General features: G+C 41.9%; 1 protein-coding gene across 2 annotated transcripts in view; it reads left to right on the forward strand.

The window, feature by feature from the left end:
• DOCK1 (dedicator of cytokinesis 1) overlaps positions 1-20,320 on the forward strand; it is a 582,086-nt gene that overhangs the window by 75,473 nt on the left and 486,293 nt on the right. Inside the window, exons 7-12 of one of the 2 annotated variants that reach the window (XM_072629055.1) lie at positions 5,630-5,765; positions 6,015-6,172; positions 7,974-8,055; positions 8,489-8,624; positions 13,087-13,159; positions 16,460-16,602. In XM_072629055.1, the coding sequence (XP_072485156.1) occupies positions 5,630-5,765; positions 6,015-6,172; positions 7,974-8,055; positions 8,489-8,624; positions 13,087-13,159; positions 16,460-16,602 (728 nt within the window). The remainder of the gene's footprint in view (positions 1-5,629; positions 5,766-6,014; positions 6,173-7,973; positions 8,056-8,488; positions 8,625-13,086; positions 13,160-16,459; positions 16,603-20,320) is intronic. The other variant, XM_072629056.1, reaches the window with a different exon arrangement.

A 20,320-nucleotide genomic window follows, 5' to 3' on the forward strand; every position in this document is an offset into this window, starting at 1 on the left:
TTCTCCGCTTCATGTGGTCCTACCTCAGCCCAAAATCTTGAGCAGATAGGCCCAACTTTGTGTTAGAGGGTAAAAGTCCAAGATGCAGAAATGGCTATTTTGCTTTCTAAAATGATGAATTCTCTCAGTTCAGGGTCAGAAACTTAGGAGAGAGAGAGAGAGAGAGAGAGAGAGAGAGAGAGAGAGAGAGAGAGAGAGAGAGATTGAAGTCTTGTCAGAAAGTCTTACGTGGGGGCCTTCATGCTATTGAGAACTTCTTACTGGATAACAACCACCATTGGGAGGGACATGATGGTAGTGGGCAAGGTGTTGGAGTTAGGGAACATTGGTTCAAATTGGGGTTCTGCCATTTGCCACTTGTGTGGGCAAGTCACTGAGCCTCCTTGGGCCCCAGTTTCCCCATTTGTAAAATGAAGAGTTTGGAGGAGGTGAAGTCTCTTGACTTTAGGGATGAGTCAGCTGGATGATACAGTGGCTGTAAAAGCTAATGCCATCTCGGGCTATCCTAAAAGAGACAGAATTTCCATTAACAAGGAGATGATGGTCCACTGGACTCTCCCCTTGGTAGATCCTATCTGGAGTACTGGGTTCAGTTCTGACTTCTGTGATTTTAAAAGGAAAGTGATAAGATGGAGGATGTCCTAAGGAGGACCACCAAGATGGTGGAAGGCTGCAAGAGTGATCCATGGGAAGATGGGTTGAAGCTCCAGGGCTCATTTAAGTTGAAGAAGAGAGGACTTTTGGGGGGTAAAGGAAGAATCATCTTCAAGTGTTAGAAGGGCTGTCATGGAGAACAGTCTAGCCATGTCCTTGTTGGCCTTCGAGGGCGAAACTGGGGGCAATGAGGGGAAGTTGCCAAAAAGGTCAATTTAGGTTTGATCTCCTAACACTGAAAGATGTCCCAGAGGGAATGTGTTGCTTAGAGAGACAGTGGGTTCCTCTCTTTGGAGGCTTCAAGCAGAGGCTGTACCACTAGTTGTTGGGGAGATTAAAATGGGAATTCCTTTTGTTTGTGAGTTGGATGAGATAAATGCCAAGGTCCCTGTCACCTCTCAGTTCTATGATTCTCTTGTCATTGATCCATGTGAATTTCTTCTTTTGAAAGTAACTTTTTTTACATCTTCAAATCTCATATTTATTGGGCCTGGATTGATTGAACCTGGAAATCTGGAGTGTGATCATTCCTTCTTGTTGTGAGAGGGCCTGTCGGCTCAAGAAAAAGCTGGTCTCCAGGCTAGTATTTTCTCTAACTCCAAGCAGGGAAGCATTTCATATTGTCTTGACTACAGGATTATTTGGAAGCTTGTTGGATAGATCTGTGAAGTTGTTTGTGTGAAACTTGTGTAGAAAATACCCCCCTGCCCAAGGCCAGCCTTTCTGGGTGTGGATATTATTCTTTTTTGGTATAATGGGCTTTGCACTTGCACTCTGAGAACACCTGCTCAATGTGACTGAGGTCAGCTGCTAAAGTGGCTTATGTAGTGGTATAATTCTGTTATCAACGGAAGAAGGTGAAGATTCAATAAAAAAGCCTTCTGGGAGGCATACTATTCCCAGAGACTGTCGGGTCAGCAGTACAATGGTGACCCAGGGGATGGCAGATGGCAATCCCTCTAGGATTGACCTGGAACTTGGACTGTTCCATTTTCTGAAGGTAATCTTAAAAGGAAAGTCAGAAAAAATGTGAGCTGTGGTTCCAGGATGGTGATGGTGGTGATGATGTCATCATTCTCATCCTCATCTTCATCCTCATCATTATCATCATCCATTGATTTATTCCTGTAAAGTTTGCTTAGTACTTTGCTTATTTTCTTTCAGCCCATGAGATTGGGGTGAAAGTAAAATTTACTTTACTGATGAACAAATTGATATTTAGAGAGTTGAAGTGATTTTTCTCAAACGACTTTGTCTTTATTTTGGATCAATTTTGTGTGGGAGGCAGTGAGGCATAGTGGACAGAGATCTGTCCTGGAAATCAGGAAGCCTTGAGTTCAAGTTCTGCCACTCACACGTCCTGGCTGTATGACCTGGGCAGGCCACTTTATCCCTCAATGCTCCATGCATCTGTCTCAGACGGTAACTTTTAGTGTAGGTGCTGTGCTGCACTGATGGATGAGATTTCTTCACTGGAATTTCCCTGCACAAACGGGACAGTACAAAAGCAAAAGGGCCTTCGTGTGCAAAAATATTTATAGCAGCCCTTTTTGTGGTGTCAAAGAATTGGAAACTGAGGGAATGCCCATCAATTGAGGAGTGGTTAAACAAGTGATACTATTATGCTATAAGGAATGATGACTAAGCAGACTTCAGAAAAACCTGGGAAGACTTGTACGAACTGATGCTAAGTGAAATAGGTAGAACCAGGAAAACATGATACATAGTATCAGCAGCATTTTGTGATGATCAGCTCTTCTTAGGAACACGGTGATCCAATACAAGTACAAAGGACTGAGAAGGGAAAATGCTTTCTATATCCAGAAAAAGAACTGATGGACTCCAAATGCAGATTGAAGCATAATTTTTTTACTTACTTTATTCTTTTTGATCTGTTTTTTCTTTCATAACTGACTAATATGGAAATATAGTTTACATGACAGCACATATATAGAATATCCAGCCATTTTAGGAAGAGGGGAGCAAGAGAGGGAATAAAATTTGGAACTCAAAATCTGGTAAAATGAATACTAAAAAGTGTCTTGACTATAATTGGGGGGAAAATACTATTATATTAAAAAAACAACAACAAATGGGACAATACATAAAACAAATTCCCCTTTGTAAACCCCAAAGCCCTATACAATTGCTAGCTTTTCCTGTGTTATTATGATCTGATCCAACAATCCAAGAATATTTTATGTCTTTTATGAGTATATGTTGCCTTATAGACCAGAAGCTCCCTGAAGGCAAGGACTATTTCATTCTGAGCACTGAACACAGTGATTGTCATATAGCAGGAGCTCAATAAATGCTTACTGGATTGACAGATTGCCTAGTTAGAAATGGTTTTCCAGACTCCATGGGCAGCTCTCTGTGCTCTGTGTCACACTGATTCTCCACATGCAGATGGAAAAATGTCTGGTGCTGAGAACATCATGAGATCCCCCCTAGAGAAAACCTCTCACCCTTTCCGAGTGGACTGTAGTGAAGGGAAGGATATGGATCCTGGCTCTTGAGTTAGGGGTTCCAATCCCTTCTCCTTTTGTTCCCTGTTTGACCTGGGAGAAGTCATTTCCCTTTTGGGCCATTGGGATGGACTGGATGGTCTCTGGTGACCCTTGCTTCTCTAAATTTGTGACCTGCTCATGATCTCCAAAGGTCTTTCCTGCCTTAAAAGCCCCGGGATCCTAGTGTGTTTTCACCATTCTATACAAACTTGGATTAGAGTAGAAAAGAAAAAGACCATCCCCCTAACCCAAAGTTTGACTGGGGAGAGAAGGGTCTGTGGGGCTGTTTCATGACTGGAGTTCTGAGCACCGCCGAAAGATGTTCCAAGGATTTAAGGCAAAATTTCTCAGCTAGAAATATTTGTTCATGAGGCAGATTGCCCTCTAGGTGATGCCCATACCAGTCCCTTCTTCTTCATGAGCAGGGGCATGTTCCCAGTGGTTATGAAAAGATGACATTAATTCCAGTAATTGCCTTCCAAGTATTGCTGTGGCTCAGTAATCACTGTTTAAATACTAATACGTGTTAAACATGTGTCAAGACTTTTCTCTGGGTTAGGCCTATAACCTTGGTGAAGGGATGTCTCCTGTCTGGTTGTGCAGATGGAATTTTTGAGAGTAAAACTTAAAAACAAACAAACAAACAAAAAAACCCCACAAACCTACCACCAACCAAAACAGAAAAACAAACAAAAAACCCAAACCATTCTTATCATTATCTGGAAACTATTATATCTTTATTTTTGGTCTCTTTCAAATTGCTTTGTCTTTTCTATTATAGATCTAAGACAATGTATGTAAGATAGTCTATGTGGTAAATTTCAGTAAGTTTTGGTTATTAATGTAGGAAAGCCCAGTGACAAAGTCCAATTTCTGTTGATTTATTGATTGTAGGATCCAAAGTTACCCAATCCAGTTGGGAATTTCTGGTTAATCTGCTCCCTAGTTTTTATGTGGATGTTATTAACTAATTTTAAATGGTTTACTTTTAAAAAATTTTAATAAAAAAATACTAGACCTGTGATTTCATCAGCATAGGGACCTGTCAGTGAAGAAAGTATGCTTCCTTTTGCAGGTTGGTTGCCACCCAATAGAACTCCCGCTATAGGATTCTTACTGGATTTTGCTGTGGAATTCTGAGACGCTGCCAACATTTTATGTTGGGTTACATTGTCTGAGCTTCTGGCCAAGGAAGAGGCTAAAATCATTCGGAATAACTTGCAGGCTGAGGCTCAAGGATCCCACAGGACAAGGCATCATTTAAAAAGGCTCTAGTCTAGTTATTAAGTGATTACACCTACCTTTGTAGAAGGAAAGAAATGTATTTGAACCTGGGGATAAATATGAAAAATAAATAGTGTCATTAGGAACAGAATCTCAGAATCCCAGACCTAGAGCCAAAAGGGAACTCAGAGGCCCTTGAGTTCAACCCATTATACAGAAGAGGAAACTGAGGCCTAGGGAGGTCAGCGTGACCTCCCCAGGGTAGTAAGCATCAGAAGGAAGATTTGAACCCAGGTCTTCTGACTTGGAAGCCCACACCCTTTGCACTGGACCCCTTGGAGTCCCATTTTTCCAGTGAAGTGGTTGTTGGCTCCTTTCTGTTGGTTTACTTAAACCTTCTTTTGTTCTATTTCCTCTTTCCACCCCACAGAGGACCTCCACAAAGAGAGCCAACTTTGAATTTCTGGGTCTAAAGAACATTATTAAATGACCACCTTGGGCTTCAACCCATTATTTTCTTGCTGGTTTTTCTTCATTCTGATTTTGAACCAAACCTGAGATTTCATGAATGTTGGGAAGGAGCTCCTTGCATTGACTTTCTGCTAATGCAGGCTGAGGGTTTTTCTGCCATTTGTAAATTTAGGTTGTAGTATGAGGAGTAAGGTTTAGTGTCAGAGGAGGGACTGACATCAGTCTTCTGGACCCCCAGGCTGGCTCTCTCTCCACTGCACCCATTTATTCAGAACCATTTTAAAATGTTTTTCTGACTGCTTACATATTCTGGTGAGTGCCTTCCACTTTTGTGTTGAGGTCTTGTGCTGATGTACTTCCAAACTCCATAGAAGTCTTCCTTATCAGAAAGCTGAACACTTAAGTAAAAGCAGTGGATGCAGCAAACCTGGTGCAGCCAGAGCCCCTGTACCTTTCAACAGAGAGAAGAGATGGGTATTTCCTCTTCTTTATAATGACTTTTAAAATGGAGTCTGGTGGATCTGATACACTTCCTTGCAGGGAGAAAATATTTATTGGAAGGAAACTGAGGTTTAGGCTGGATTTTTTCTTTAAAGAATGGAGTGCATTTTGAGTTAGTGAAAAACTATCCAAAGAAGTAAGTTCTGGGTCTATGAAGCCCAGCAAATTTCTCTGGTGATGCAGTGTGTCCCATTGGTTGGTTGGTTCCAGGATAGAATGCCAACTGAATGACCTCTTCAGGATGTATCAGTGATTTATTCTTGTTGTAGAGTTCTGGATTTGGACCTGGTTGTCCGTGATGAAGATGGAAACATACTAGACCCAGAGCAGACCAGTACCATAAGTCTCTTCCAAGCTCACGAAATCGCCTCTAAGCAAGTAGAAGAAAGATTGCGAGAAGAAAAAGTGAGTTGACTCCTCTCTGGGCATCTTTTTTGCATTCCCCATGAAGCAGTGATCTTCTCTAGGGATGTGTCATTTTCTTTGAAGGATTTGTGTTCTTCACAAGAAATGTTAAGCATAAATTCTGAAGTATTTGTTCCTTGTGTTACCAAGTTCCATGGGCTACATCCTTTATACACTCTCGGCTTAATTTGGGAGCTCTTGGAATGGGCTGTTTTTCTTACTCTTTTCCTCTTCTTGCCCCCTTTGTAGTCTCAAAGGCAGAACATTGATATTAACAGACAAGCCAAGTTTGCTTCTACACCTTCATTTGCTTTATTGGTCAATTTGAAGAATGTTGTTTGTAAAATTGGAGAAGATGCAGAGGTGCTCATGTCCCTCTATGATCCTGTGGAATCCAAGTTCATCAGGTGAGTGACTCTCCCTGGCCACCATCTTGGGTGTAGGTGGGTCTGTGTTTTGTGGAGAGCCCACACTATGCTGGCTTCACCAGTACCTGGGAAAAATAAATTCACCAAAAAACATAAAGGAAGACATTGAAATGGAGACAAATCCAGCTAATTCTATTATATTGCCATTAGAGCTTGATTTATACCCAGCGCACTCTCCCAGACTAAGGGCACCATACCATTGTTATAATCTGGGAGGACTGGAACATCCCACCTATAAAGGGAGATCATTTTTGAGCTGGGCCTTGCCAACTCTGTCATGGGGGAAGCTATGTGGTATAGTGGATAGCGCATTACACTTGGAATCAGGGAAGAACCAAATTCACATCCACCTCTGATCATGACTAGCTGTATGACTATGAACAAGTCACTTAATCTCTTTGTGCCTCCATGTTCTCATCTGTAACATGGGGTAATAGGTATACTACCCAGCAGACCAAAAGGCTGTTATGGAAAAAGAGATGTCATGAAGAAGGCATTTTTGAATGCTAAAGCACTATTTAAATATTCATAGGCTTATAGACTTAGAACTAGCAAGGACCAGTCCTTTCATTTTACAGATGAGGAAACTGAGAAGTTAATTCACGTGCCCAGGGTCACTGTATCTGAGGCAGAATTTGGGCCCCAGTCTCCCTGACTGGCATTCTGAGCACCATGCGCCTTTGTACTATCTGGACTTTTCGTTCAGTTCCTTTGTTCTTTTTAAACTTTAAACTTTGAAAACTTAGGTTATAGGTTTGCTTGAAATCCAACAAACTTAAAGTACCAGCTGAACTTGAATGCTTTGTCTTATCTCCTTCTTGACATTTTCTCTTCAATGGCATTTAGATAGAAAGGGTCTCATGACAAGTTGCTATCCCACAGTTAATTGTACTTTTACATTTGATGTTTGACCACCTTGCCTTGTTGGATAAAATGATGGCTTTTGGCCAAGAAATGAGAAGTATTGAGGTGCAGGGTCCCCTTTGGCTCCCTGAGGATCTCTTTGGGGCCCCTCTTCGATGGAATGAACAAGAGAATGACGATGAAATGAACATTGCCAACCCATTTCCATAGGATTTTGACTTAGGATAAATGTGATCATGATAGGAACAGCTGGGAATTTTCTTTGCCTTTAGGCCTGCCAGGCATAGGACATGGTTTACCATCTTGCCCATGGTAACCATTTTTCATTTGTCCTGGGATCTAAAATAATATTGATAATAATATTAAGTTATAGAGGATTATGTAGTTGTTGTTAATAAGTGGTTTGGAATGACCAGTGGGCCGTAGCTCAGACTCTTATGTTTTGATTCTAGGCAGAAATAGAAAATATGGAAGATGGCAGAAATCCAATGTTTTATATTCTTCATTTAAAAAAAATTTTTTTCTTCAGTAATGTGTAAGAATAATTTTGTAACTTTAATTTTAAAAATTTTTTAAAATTAATTTATTTGTTTTCAGTTTTCTACAATCACTTCTATAAGTCTTAGATTTTCTCTCCTTCCTTCCCCCCATCCTCCTGGACGTAGCATGTAGTCTTATATGGGTTCTACCCATACATTCTTAATTAACTACCTTTTCACATTAGTCATGTTGCATAGGAGAATTAAAATGAATGGGAGAAACCATGAGATTTTTACACTGTTTCATTGGCACTTGGAAACTCATGCAACTCAGAACCTACTGTCAATTTGCTCTGTGATGGGCAAGTGGATATGAAATATTGGTTTGAACCCATATTTAGTGATGGAGATTAATTTACTTTTTCTCTTTTTCCTAGTGAAAACTATCTAGTCCGTTGGTCAAGTTCAGGATTACCCAAAGACATAGACAGATTGCATAATTTGCGAGCGGTATTCACTGTAAGTATATCTGTGTCTTTCACAAGAGTTAACCATTTTAACCTGATTAGACCTTCGTGTTCACTCTCCCCTCTCCCAAAATATGTCCACATTTTGGGGTTAGAGTTAGGGGTGGGAGGATTGTGTGCCAGTCATTCTATTGCCAGTCCTGACAAGATTTCTCCGAACTACCACAGTTCTCATCTGGAGAGCAGAGAAAGCCTTCCCCCAGGACAGCTGAGCCAGTCTCTTGAATTTCTGTCTTCTCTGCCCGATAGGAATGGATTATTCTTCCCGTGATACTTTTGTGTGATGCTTGTGTAAATAGCTTATTCAGATGCCAGGAATAGTTAGGGGGAAAGAACAGGGATTCATCTTCTTAGCTGACCATTGCAATTGAAACTTGGTTGAATGATGGTTTTCCACGATAATTTATGGAAATTCATCTTTCCAGGACCTTGGCAGCAAGGATCTGAAAAGGGAGAAGATTAGCTTTGTCTGCCAAATCGTCAGGGTTGGGCGGATGGAGCTTCGAGACAACCACACCCGCAAGCTCACCTCTGGCCTACGGCGGCCTTTTGGTGTCGCAGGTAGGATTTTTATCCCTTTTCTCTGCAATGATCTCCCATTGTCAGGATCCCCTGGAAATAAGAACTTTGATATTGAATAGTGGACAATGGGCAGCTTTGGGTTTTCTGGCTTTTTTAAGAAAGGAGGAAATCATTTGAGGCTTTTCAGTTAAAAGTTTACCTTGGCACTTGATGTTTGGGATTGGAAGAATTGAAATCTAAATCACTCTTTTGATTTTTAAAGTTGGTCACATCCATCCTGGGGAAGACAATGATCTACAATGTAAGCTTGTGGGAATAGTAGCGGGGTTCTAGTAGTCAGGTGTCAGTGACTGATTGAGTAGTAAATATATGGAGGCCACAGAAGGAAGGGTAAATTATTCAATGTAGACAAGGCACTTCACCAAAAATAGTCAAGGAGAAATGGATTGGTTTCATTTGTGAGCAGTTTCTGATAGTATTGAAACAGAGAGAGAAATATAGATAAGGTTTAGCTAGTAAAACAAGCTTTGGAGTGAATGCAATATGAATGAATAGGTCATTCTCCCTGAGTTCTGGAACTCAGGAAAGAGTGTGTGTGTGAGTGTGTGTGTGTGTGTGTGTGTGTGTGTGTGTGTGTGTGTGTGTGCGCACATGCATATGCGGACATGTTTGTTGTTTACTGACATGATGATATTCTGTCATGGTCTAGTCAGTAGAATTTTCACCATGAATTGGAAAGCACCCAGGGCAGAGAAGTCCCAGCAGGCAACACTTGTTGGAACTTGGGACTGGATAATGTTGATCTCCCAGTGGCCCATTTTTAGAAACACAGAGAGGCAGCATGGCCGAATAATAGCATGTTTGTCTGAGAGGCAAGAACCTGGGTTTACATCCTGCCTGTGGCATAGATTGGCTGTGTGACCCTGAGCGAGTCACTTAATGATCCAGAGCCTCAGACAATTCCATGGGGTTTATATTCTGATTTTAAGCCAAATCAATGGCCATTATTCAGTTCTCTTCCTTCTCTTCTTTCTAGTGTTGGAGCCTGATGATTAACCTCTCTCTGGATACTCCATTCTCTCTAGGTTTCCATAGCATTTCTCCTTCTACCTGTCTGACTACATCTTCTGAGTCTTCTTGGCTGAGTCATCATTTACATCACATGCTTTAACTGTAGAGATTCCCCAAGGCTCTTAGTGGGTCTTCTTTTCTTTCTGTGTTCTCTTTTTTGGTGATATCATCTGCTCCAAAGAGTGTAATTGATATGTCTACCCATCTGGTGACTGTCCTGAACCATGTCTGTGGATCCCTGGTCTCTTTCCAGAGTTCCAGCAGTTAGATATGCCTACTGGATGTCCCATAGCCACCTCAATCTCAGTAAGGCCCCGAACAAGCATGTCATCTTTCCCTCCAAGCCTGCCTCTCCTCCGGCCTTTCCGCCTTTCCTGTATCTGGCTAGACCTTCCTTCTGGTCACCCAGGTTTGATGTTATGGCATCATCTTCAACCCCTTTTTCTCCCTCACTTCCAATAACTCGCTAGTTGCCAAGTAGGTGATGCCTTCTGAGCATCTCCTCTCTGTCCCTGCTCTCTACTCACCCCCTGCTCAGTCGCCCCACTTCAGGCCTTTATCACCACCTTTCATGCCATTGTCCTCTACTTGGTCTTCCCATCTCCACTCTCCTGCCAGCCATCCTTCGCAGCTGCTGTGTCCATGTGCTTAATGCGCATTTCTCATTATGGCATGATGGGGACTCAGAGGTCTTTTAGTCTAGCCCCCCTCCCCTGACCTCCATCCCCATTTTACAGAGAAGGAAACTGAGGTCCCCAAATGTAGAGCATCTTGATGATGGTGTCACAGGGCATCAGATTCAGAACTTAGACTTGTATTTGGATCCTCCTACTCTTTCCACTGCACCCCACCCCAAATGTCCATTTGTATAAATTTAGATCTCTGTGAGGTGAGTGGATTCTCTGGGAAGGGAGTTTGGTTAGAAGGGAAAGCAGGTAGTGCTGATGCTGGAGAACACTGAGGGCATGGGGAGGCCTTGACTTATCCCTGGGGAAGGAAGTGCTGAGAACAGAAACGTTGGCCCAAACCAGCAGCAAAATCCAGTTTTTCTGCTCCACAGCAGGAGCTGTGGCTTCTTGCTGTGTTGAGATCTCAGGACCTGGAAGCACTCAAAGCCTTCTGGTGACAGCACAGGTAGATGCAGGCCTGGGAATGGCCTCGCCTGCCTGTGTCATCGAGGCTCAAATCCTGGCCCATCCCATCTGCCTGGGATGAAATTCTGTGGGTGGACTTCTGAAGCTGTTGGTTATTCAGAGTCTGTAGGCCCATAGCTGGGGACTAGGAATATTTAGAATCTCCAGAATCAGCACTTTTCTGAATTTTCATCAGAAACATCTGAACTTCCTGGGGGGTTTCATGGTGTAAAATAACTGGGTTATTGCCATGTGTTAGAGGCGTGTCATTGATTGGCACAGGGCCTCTCTCTGCAGTCTGCTTGTCTCACATTTTCTTCTTACACTTTTACTTTGTGGTTAGGAGGAGCTGATAATGTGCTCACCTTTCAGTTATGTCAGATAATGTCTCTGAGCCTCCGTTTTTTAATATATAAGATGGGAATGTTAATAGCACCTCCCACAAGGGACAGTTGTGAAAATCAACTCAATCAGGAATCAGTTCATAAACCTTTATAAAATGCCTACTATGGACCAGGCACTGTGCTAAGCACTTGGGATACAAAAAGAGGCCAAAGACAGTCCCTGCCCTCAAGGACTTTACAGGAGACAGCATGCAGACAAGCTGTGTTCAGAACAAAGAGAAATAATTAACCGAGGGAAGACACTAGAAGTGAGAAGGGTTGGGGGCAATGACGAAGGGTTGGAGTAAGAGATATGGAAATAATTAGCTACATAACGTGCTGAGTAGCATCTTGGTATAAGGCATCAATATCAAAAGGACCTGGGTTCAAATTTCACCTTTTTCACACTGATGAAATTACAGGGATGCCTCTCCCATGTCTATGTATATATGTATTGGTTTCCATATATACATATATATATACGTTATATACATATGTATGTATGCACATACATATACACACATGCACTTGTATAGGTAGATGTACACTTATGTATATATATTAATGTCTATGTATATTTGATATTTTTGTGATATAGACATCTGACTTTATATAGATACCTATATGTAAACATATAAATATCTATATCTGTACATAAATAGACATCTCTGCATGTATCTGTATAAATATCAGCTGTTATTCTAATAATTTAATTTTTCAGCTTTATAGCAACCTTTGGGGTCCTATGGTAGAGTTAGCACAACTGCTTAAATTGTACCAGATTAGAACTACCTTCAGTCCTGCTCTGCCAGGTTCTTTGAGGCTGATTATGTAAATAATTTGAAAATATTTTGAATCTGGCAATGTGTTGAACTGCTGGGAGGGCCACTTAGTTTTCTATGTGGCAGAATGAACAGGTCCTCCAGTTTTTGCCAACAATTCCAAGTATGTGCCTGCACCTAAAGGGAGTAAAATCTCCTTGGGAAATTCCAGTGGAAATAGCGGTTGAGTATTTTGTTCCATCAACATTTGAGGTATGGCCATTGCAGAAAAAGTCAAGTTTGGAGCAAAATTTTGAGTTAAAAAAACTGGAGAGAAAAAATGTTCATAAATGGCAGACTACGTAAATAATGTATTTGAGGTTTATCTCAGGATTTGGTTGCTGGCCAAATTTCAGTTCAGGGCTTTTGGGAAGGGCAAGAATAAAGGAGATGTTCTGTGTAGGGACCAGAGAATGGCCTTCAGTTGACCTTGAATTGGGCATTGGGCTGCGTGATGTAGTGAGAACTCAGCCTTATAGGATGCTCTGATGAGAGACTTAGGTATGAGGAGTATAGATGTGAGCATGAGCAGGTCTTGGGACAGGTCTTAGCAGGAATCAGCTGTGTCAAAGGGATGGACTGTGGGGAGAGGTGCCACTATGCTCAGGAAACCAGAGAACTTTGTAGATTCTAGGAGTAAGTGAACAGCTGATTAAATGACTTCCTGAATCATCTGTAGCTCTGACCCACTCAACAAGGTCCTTTTAAACTTGCTGCTTATTCTTTTCAGAAACCTTCAAAAGCCATTTGCACCTCAGGCTTTTTGTGAAGATCACCTGAGAGAGCACAAGGTTTTCCAAAATTCCACTCAGTGGACTTTTAAACTATTTAAAGCTAAAAGTATTTAAGTTTTAAAACTTCAAACTTCACTAAGACTTTTGGAACACCTTCAAGATGCCAATTACTTGCAAACGTTAAAATACTATATTGATGTTAGTTGTCATTGTTGTTATCTTGGCTTAGCAGGGAAAACCCCCAAACTTGAGTGTAATAAGTCAAAAGTAAAGTTTCTCTTCAATTTGGTGAAGGATATTTGCATGGCTCAGAACCAAATAAATACACATTTAAGTGGCTCTTCCCTTTTCTGTTGCAGTGATGGATGTCACAGATATAATCAATGGGAAAGTAGATGATGAAGATAAGCAACATTTCATTCCATTTCAGCCGTAAGTATGGCGCCAGCACAGTGCCTGGCAGTGTGACTTGGGGGAGGGCTCTGTTATGTTACCTTTGAAGTTCGCTCCCCAAAGGAGTCCTACAAAACCAGTTTGTGAAACAGGCCAACTTATCCACATTTGCATGCCTTATGTGTTTTTCCATTTTGTATGCTTAGGGCTTAGTACAGGGCTTGGTCCAGAGTACAGGCTCAATAAATGCTTTCTCATTCATTCATTCACTCACTCATTCATTCATTCACTCACTCATTCATTCACTCATTCACTCATTCATTCATTCCATCATTCATTCATTCATTCCATCGTTCATTCCATCATTCATTCACTCATTCATTCATTCATTCACTCATTCATTCATTGACTTCATTCATTCACTCATTCACTTCATTCATTCACTCATTCACTTCATTCACTCATTCACTTCATTCATTTATTCACTCACTCATTCATTCATTCACTATTCATTCACTCATTCATTCATTCATTCACTCATTCATTCCATCATTCGTAGGTGCTGCCGAGAGTGGTCGCTTCATATCTCTGCTCTTTCTCTGAGTGGAGACTGTGTCACCCAGGTGATGTGAAGACTTGAGTGATGGTTCCTTTCATCCTAGACACAGCTGTAACTCAGTGTATATGATTGTTTCCCCAAAATGTTGTGCAAGTGTAAATTTTTGATTTAAAACATACCACAGGAATTTAGTTCTCTCCTTTTAAAATAATCCACCTGGCCTCTAAATATTGAGGACCTCATTCTGTGGTGCATTACTTTGTTCAATGGCAAAGCCTTCAGGGAATGTGTAATTATCCCCTCAGTGCTCCCTTTTTCAAGTTCTTAATGTGGTCTTTCTCTGCATTGGACAATATTAGTCTGTTGATACCTAGTTCTGGCCAGAAATTCCTTGGGGGAAACAAGGGGCAGTGTGGAATCCTTAGAATCTTTGTTTCAATAGTGATGGGAGCTGGAGAATGATTTGTTAATAAATTCTAGGGGAAGAATTAAAAAGAGGAATTTGATCTGTTTCCTTGGAGAATTGAAAGGGAAGGGTACCCCAGCAGTGACCTTTGCTGGGGGCATTCAGAGAGTTTCCATCTAGGACAGGAAGATAAAAATCAAGATGGTAGCTATTGGCTTAGCAAGGCATGTTGCTCAATTGTTGTACCCTGGAACTTGGCCTCTTCTCGTGAAGATCAGGACTCATTGGACCACGATTTGTTGAAAACATCTGTCCCTGACTACTAACCCTGAAGTTTATAAGGTATTCCAGGCAAAGACCTGGTCCTAATTACTTGAGTAATTTGAGGCTTGTTCCCTCTGGTAATTTCATCCCCTGAGAACTTAGATGGAGAGATGGAAAAAAAATTCCAATGGGAGGCATGCCTGGAGTCCATCACAGTGCTGAAAGAGCTGGGAGTCCTTGGGCAAATTATTGATTCTCTCTTAGCCTCATTCACTTCATCTGTAAGATGGGGACAAGAATACCATGCCTGCTTGGCAAGGAGGAAGGTAGGACCAAATGATATTTGGTTAGGGCCACGTTCAAACTCTCTAGGACCTGTGATTCTGTGCTTTTAGAAAGGAGAGGTTTATGTTTGGAATCAAGAATCAAGGAAAAAAGGCCATTTATTATCTAATTCATAACTCACCTTCATCATTAGTCCATCGATTTAGGGAAGAAAGCCATTCTGGTGGACATGTGTCACAGGTATGTGTTTTTAGAAACAGCACCTAGTGAAGAGTGATGGAGGGTCACACAAGGGAGAAGACACTTTGGGATTTTATGGGAGAGGATTATCCCATGTAATGGGTAGGCAGTGGGATGAGAAATAATGATGTTTTTCTAAAATTAAAACATGCAAGTATTTTCATTTTCTTTAATGTTATTTGTTACAATATCCTCCTGAGTCCCTTGATGACTTGACAATGACTTAATATAATATTAAAGTGCAATAATTTATCAGCAAACAGGATCAGTTGGAGAAACTCAGGCTAAGAAAGAGAAGTGTTCTTGTTGGGAGGCTAGCGATTACTTTCAAAATAACTCAGTTTCTAGGAAGATGAGACTCTATTAAGCACCTACCTAATGGTCCAGTTTACCAGAATATAATCTCTTTAGCAAAGTGTCTCATTTTTACAATGTTGGATGTTAAATCTTTAAGTATAATTTGTGACCCCTTCCCCTAGTGCCTGGTAAACAATAGAACACTGCAAATAAAAGCTTAACATGATTTTAATAGTAAAACAAGCTCTACAACCAGGTCTTTGTGGAAGACTTAGATATCATGCTAATGAAACCATTTTTTTAATCCATTAAAACTGATTTATTGCCCTCTAGAAGAGATGTCAAGGAGGATGCACCATCTACTTCTTTCTCTTTGCTTATAGTAAATTAAAGCATTGTCCACATAGGTGATAGGGTGGCTTGAGCAGCATAGCACCACCCTCCCCTCTCCTTGATGGGCATCATGGTTGTTCCCTTCATAATATGTGGCAGGTTTTCTCTCTCTTTTCTCTATCCACATGTTGCTCCTTCACATTCATTCACTGGCTCCCAACATCTGTCCAGTTAACTGCCCTTGACAGGGTTGACCTGGGAGACATTTGTAAAGTTTCTTTTTTGCTTATAAATAGATCCACTTTCCTGTTTTTCACATGTGCTCTTAGGTTACTCCAGTGGCTTATATTTGATTTTCTTTTCCTACACATAGAGTTAGATATCTTGTAGATACAATGGAGAAGAAGCCTTTCTATGTTGAAGGTGTTTATTTTTTTTGTCTCCGGTGTGTTCTTTCCTTCAAACCATGTGTTCTCTGCTAGCGTGTCTAGAGAAATTTGCAAAAATCACCCTTGATTTTCTGTGAAATCACATTCTCTCCTGCCAAGCCACCTGTGGATGATAACACAGTGCGCTTATGGGCTGCTGCTGTCATCTGCTGGTAGCCATGGTTTGCCACACTGCGTGTGCGTGTGCATGTGTTTGCGTGTATATGTGCATGTGTATGTGTGCATGTGTGTGTGTGCGTGTGTGTGTGCGCGTGTGTGTTCTAGGGGTAGAGTGCTACCTAGATTGGCTTTGCCTCTCTCGGGCAGTGGAGTATCGTCCTGATCAATGATCTTCCTGTGTCTTTCTTGTTGCTTCTCTGCCTGCCCTTTTGTCCTGCGTTGACTAATAACCGGCTCTCTGTCACAACTCAATGATGACCATCTCTCGTGTCCCCTTGTTACGGTGCCTTGTGATTCTCTGTGCCCCTTTGTCTCCCGTGGTGTTGGTCGTCCCGCGCACCCTCCAGGCTAGCTTTGGACGACGTCATTCGACACAAGCAGCTGAACCTGTCATCCCGTTTTTCACCCAGGGTGGCGGGGGAGAATGATTTCCTGCAGACTGTTATAAACAAAGTGATCGCGGCAAAAGAAGTTAACCACAAGGGACAAGGTGGGTGAATGACAGCGTGTCCATCAAAATTTAACAGACTTTTTAAGATAAAATAAAATTATTTGTTAATTATATTATTAAAGTTAAGCGAAAAGCTTTTATTAAAAGTTGGCTTTTCTTGTTCATGTTCCTGGGAAAGGATGTGGGAGACTTGCCTTGCAGGTGCTTGGAAGGATTCAGGATTTCTTGTCAGTGAAGACTACATAAGCCCAAGATTCTGAGGTTTTGGGAAATTGGATGGGGCTGTGTGGAATGGTGAATGGAAAGTGGCCAGAACTTGGTTTATCTTATTAAGGAGACACGATTTGGAGCTGGATATGACCTCGTTATAGATGAGTTTAGAGTGGGTCCCAGAGAGGGAAGTGCCAATATTCCTATGGCCTTTGGAGATTTGTATTCATCTCATATGGCCCTGTGAAGGAGGTGCTCTTCTTTGCATTTTGAAGAAAACTGAGGCTAGCGGATCCTAAAGGACTTAGTCAAGGTAACCCAGCTAGTAAAAAGGGGAGCCTGCTTTCAGTCTGACCCCAATCCGACCTACCTTCCACTAGCCATGCTGGCTTGGCCCACCCATTGCTTCCTAAATCTTGTGTTTTCGTTATACTCAGGATGATTTCAGGTATGAATATAGGACTGTGCTCCCAATTATCCAGTGATACTGACCCAGCCACTGGTGGGAGAACCCTAGACAGTTTGGGACTGTTTGGTGTCATGATAATGAGGCACCCGGCTCTTCCTGACTGCCCTCATCCCCTGCTGATCATTTGTGCACGTGTCTTCTTGCAGTGTCTCTCTGGCTCATTATGGCCCGCTGCCTTCTCCACCCCCCTCGGAAAGTGGCTCTCGTCGCTCAGACCATTGTTCGTTTGAGTTATGTTACTGGAGCCACGTTGCTGCTCCCACTTCCTTCTCTGTTCTATCATCATTTTTAATCCTCCTGTGACAAGTTTCCCAGCCATTGACCTTCTGCTAGGAGAGGTAATGAATCCATCACCTCTGAGCGGATGACAGTGGCCACCGTGTGTTGATGAGGAGGGATGTCAGAGCATGGCTATTTACCAATGATACCCTTCCCCCGCAACGTCCCCCATGGCAAGAGTCACCTTCACAATTTACACTGAATCCATGGCATACTTGAAGCAGGGGGGCAAAGGCAGGCCCCCCAACCCTGGTATTGAATTACCCGATATCCAAACTTCATTTTAAATGGACAGTGATGATATAATAGTAACAGCAGTGCCTTTTCAGAGTTATGAAGGTATTTCCTCACAGCAGTTAGCTCAGAGACATGAAAAGTACCCACATTCTGAAAAAAGAAATTGAGGTTCCTTGAGGTGACTTGATTTGTTCAGGGTCATACAATAGGATCAGGATTCAAACCTGGTTGTTGTGATTCATGGGAGCTGAGGGGTCTATCTTCTCTCATTCAGAAGCTCCCACCCCAAGGTACCTTGTGGGGTGGTAGGAGCCTGATCTGTGAAGGTTTTAGAGTGCCGCCCTTTAATGGACTGGCAGGATGAGCCTGGCACAGTTGGGAGAGGCTTCTTGCTAGATGGCATGAGAAGCCGTCTCCTGAGATCTGGGACTGACTATGTTGGGGAATCACTGATCATGGGTCTGGGATTTAAAGAATGGAACTGAGAACTGCCCAGGAAAAAGTGGATTCTCTGGCCACCAGAAATTAATTCCTAAAGAAGGTCCAAATGGGCTGTCAGCCTGCTGTCATGTAGCTTATTAATCAGCAGGAGTATGAGTTATTAAATGCCAGATTCCTCACACTTCCAGGTGTACTCTAGTGAGACTGATTGTCATGTCACCTCAAACCACTATGTCCTTAGAAGTTGTTTGGGTCACCATTAGGTGAAATCAGTTGGGTGCTGTGGTGGCTTGTTATGTTGACCTTGAAGTAGAAATGGTAGCTGGGTGAGGGCATTGCCTGAAAGCAAGCAGTTTATGTAGTAGGGAATGGATGTGTCCCCATCTCCCAGAAGGGGCTGCAGAGAATTTGGCAGAGGGGATGAGAAGGTACTGGCTTCTGTTAGTGATTCATCCTTCATGCAGTGATGTGGACCAGTTCCAGCACTGAGTATCTAGGTATGGTTCTCTGTGTGTGCACACATGTGTACGTGCATGTGCACAGGCACCCATATACATGGGCATTGTTGGTATTGGAAAAAAGTTTTGAAATAACATTATTGACTAAATTGGCCTTAGCACATTCCACATGTGCTCTTATTTCTATCTTATCTAGTGATCTAGCATTATTCTAGAGCTTGTATTTTTTCATTTTTCAAAATATTTTAAATTAGGCCACAACCTGACATCTCTATGTCAGATTATTGCAGAACTTGTAGTGCATATGGACAGTGAGCCTACAAATATCCCCCAAGAATCTGCCCATGGCATGTGCTAAAAGATTTATTGATACTATTATGGTTGTGTATTTTTTATTAAAAAATAGTCCAGATTTGTAATTTCATAGATTTTTTTTTGAGCATTCTTGGTGTGCAAATGACCTTTACGACTACATGACTCATAGTCTACATGACTCATAGTCCTAGAGATGCTGAAGAGTTAAATGTTCCCCCCTACTCCTCCCAACTTCTTTTGTCTGGCTCTCTTGGGGTCGTCTAGCTGAGGTGTCTCTTGGGTATGGGTCTTTCCAAGGGTGGCCTTCTACCGATCATGGCCCATTACTGTTTCCTGAAATGGTAGATTAAAAACAAACCCCTCAAAACCATATGGTGAAAAGTGTTCATCTCTTTCTCCTTTCAAGTGTTCCTTTTAAATGAAATCTAATTGAGCAGTAAACATAAAGTCTCCCTAGGCCTGCACTATTTCAGTCAAAGGGGACTGAATCTCCCAGATGTTCGATTTCAAATTAAGATGCTGTATTTCCTTACACTATTTCCCCCTCAGTTTTTCTTAAAGAAACACCTCTTTTTGACATATGGGAGAGGAAGAACAGGATCCTGTCTGTCATCCTCATCCCCCTGAAACCAGCAACAGCAGGTCCTGCCAAGTCTGCCTTTATGCCTCGCCCCCTAGAAAAGAGCGAACCTTCAAAATAACAAGCGAACATTGGCATCAGAACGCCAAGACATTTGGAAACCTTCTTCTACACTGTTTAAAATGATGAGTGAGCAATTTGATCCTGCTTCTCCCATGCAGTTGATTATTAGTTTAGAGGATTTGCTTATAAAATAAAATTCTGGGCTTGGAGTTAAGATGATTTGTGTTCAAAACCTGACTTGGACACTTACTAGCTGCGTGGTTTTGGTCAGGTCATCTCACCTTGATCCGTCTTGGTCAGTGCCCTTATCCGTGAAATGCTGGAAATGGTTAGATTGCCTCCAAGGCATCCTGGTGCTGTCACTCTCATGTCACTCCTGTGACAAATGGGATCGTTTTCCTCTTCAGTGAGACTGGATTATAAGAATTTTAACAACTGACATATACTCACTTTCCAGATCTGTAGTGATGCTCTTTGTAAACTTTTAAAATGCTACATAAATATCATCTTTATTATTATTATTATTAGAGTTAGTAATAGTAGTAGCAGCAGCAGCAGTAAAAGCAGCAGTAGTAGATGTAGCAGCAGCAGCATCAACAGCACCAGTAGTAGTAGTAGCAGCAGCAGTGGTAATAAAAGTAGTAGCAGCAACAATAGTAGTGATAACAGGATGAAGAGTGAGAAGACCAGTGTGCGTTCATCCTT

The sequence above is a fragment of the Notamacropus eugenii genome, chromosome 1 (genome assembly GCF_028372415.1).
Source record: "Notamacropus eugenii isolate mMacEug1 chromosome 1, mMacEug1.pri_v2, whole genome shotgun sequence".
Taxonomy (NCBI): Eukaryota; Metazoa; Chordata; class Mammalia; order Diprotodontia; family Macropodidae; genus Notamacropus; species Notamacropus eugenii.